Source organism: Gavialis gangeticus, unplaced genomic scaffold (genome assembly GCF_001723915.1).
Source record: "Gavialis gangeticus isolate Ggan-Ray unplaced genomic scaffold, GavGan_comp1, whole genome shotgun sequence".
Classification (NCBI taxonomy): domain Eukaryota; kingdom Metazoa; phylum Chordata; order Crocodylia; family Gavialidae; genus Gavialis; species Gavialis gangeticus.
This window is the reverse complement of record NW_017729027.1, coordinates 37,097,866-37,099,184: the sequence shown is the minus strand read 5'-3', so window position 1 is coordinate 37,099,184 and position 1,319 is coordinate 37,097,866. Positions and strand designations below refer to the sequence as shown.

At 63.8% G+C, this 1,319-nt stretch overlaps 1 protein-coding gene across 2 annotated transcripts in view; it reads right to left on the bottom strand.

Moving 5' to 3' along the window:
• Nucleotides 1-1,233, bottom strand: part of GCLC (glutamate-cysteine ligase catalytic subunit) — a 64,308-nt gene extending 63,075 nt beyond the window's left edge. For both annotated transcript variants that reach the window (XM_019520567.1, XM_019520568.1), the window contains exon 1: nucleotides 978-1,233. In XM_019520567.1, coding sequence (XP_019376112.1) covers nucleotides 978-1,127 — 150 coding nt within the window. In that variant the 5' untranslated portion in view covers nucleotides 1,128-1,233. The remainder of the gene's footprint in view (nucleotides 1-977) is intronic.
• Nucleotides 1,234-1,319: the final 86 nt, after the last annotated feature.

Here is a 1,319-nt window from a genome sequence, read left to right as displayed (position 1 = left end):
TTGGGGGGGGGGGGGAAGGCTGGCACAACATGTGCAACTGCAAGCCTGGTATATCCAGCGCAGGCAGTGCCATGCTGAGACCACAGTTCACTGGCATGCTTGCAGTGGGACCACATTAGCATCACGCTGCTTCTAGTTCAGGAGACAGTGTCCAATAAACAGGTGGAGCCTACCCAGAGCCTACCCTCAAGCTAGTGGCCACATGTCTCGCATGGCACTGCATAAACGTATCCACAGAGGTCTAGTAATATAGTATGAGGTCCAATGGACGAATCCAGATGCTGCTTATTTCCCAACTGGATCTCCCAGCCTGCTGGAGCTATTTCACATGGGGAAATGCTAGAACCATAAACACGGTTTAGGCTAAGAAAACCAATATCAGCAGCGCAGCTCAAGCCATGACCTAAAGGCTCTTCCTTATCTTTTGTGGCCAGATTAGCCGTGGTCGCCTACCCACGCTGTCAGTAGCCTGGCTCATGGACTGCATCCTGGCCAACTCTGTCCTGAAACATGAAATCAGGGCCATCAAACACTGGCCCGCAGGCCAGATCCAGCCTGCAACACCCCATAATCCACCCCTGCGGCTGTGCCTTGGGTCCACTGCTAGGGCCCGTGCCCTGGATTAACCCAGGCAAGTGAATTGGGGGGCCCATGAACCAACCTGACACGCTTCACCTTAGCGGTGGGTGTGGAGGAGCTGGACACGATGGTACTACATGGAAAAGGAAACCTGCAGATCTGGGCCCGGTGTCATATGGTGGACTCGGGCTGCTACAGGACCCCACGGCCGAGCCGCACCGCGCGGGAGCCACCCTCCTCCCCCGCCAGCCTCGTGCCGGCGCGGGTGGCCCCGAGCCAGACGCCCGCGCGCCACTGGCCCCGGCCTGGCGACGACGGCAGGCGGGACCCGGCGGCAAGTGCAGCCGCGCGGCGGTGCTCCCTTCCCACACCCAGACCGGGCCGGGCCAGGCGCTCACCTCGTCGCCCCACTTGAGCACGTCCTTGTGGCGGTCCCGCAGCGCGCGGTAGATGTGCAGGAACTGGACGATGCCGTGAGAGCGCACGTGCGCCGCGTGCCGCCGCGTCTCCTCCCAGCTCAGCGGGGAGCCCTGCGACAGCAGCCCCATGCCGAGGCGAGCCGCTACCGCCGGGGCCGAGGGATCGCGCTGCGCTCAGCGGCCCGGAGCGGGAGTGCGCACGGCGGCAGCAGGAACCCGGCTCTTTCCCGGCGGCTGCACGTGACTGGGGCGGGCTGTCGCGCGTCACGCCGTGACTCAGCACTTTCCCTGCCACCGGGCCCCGCCCCCGCCCGCTGTGGG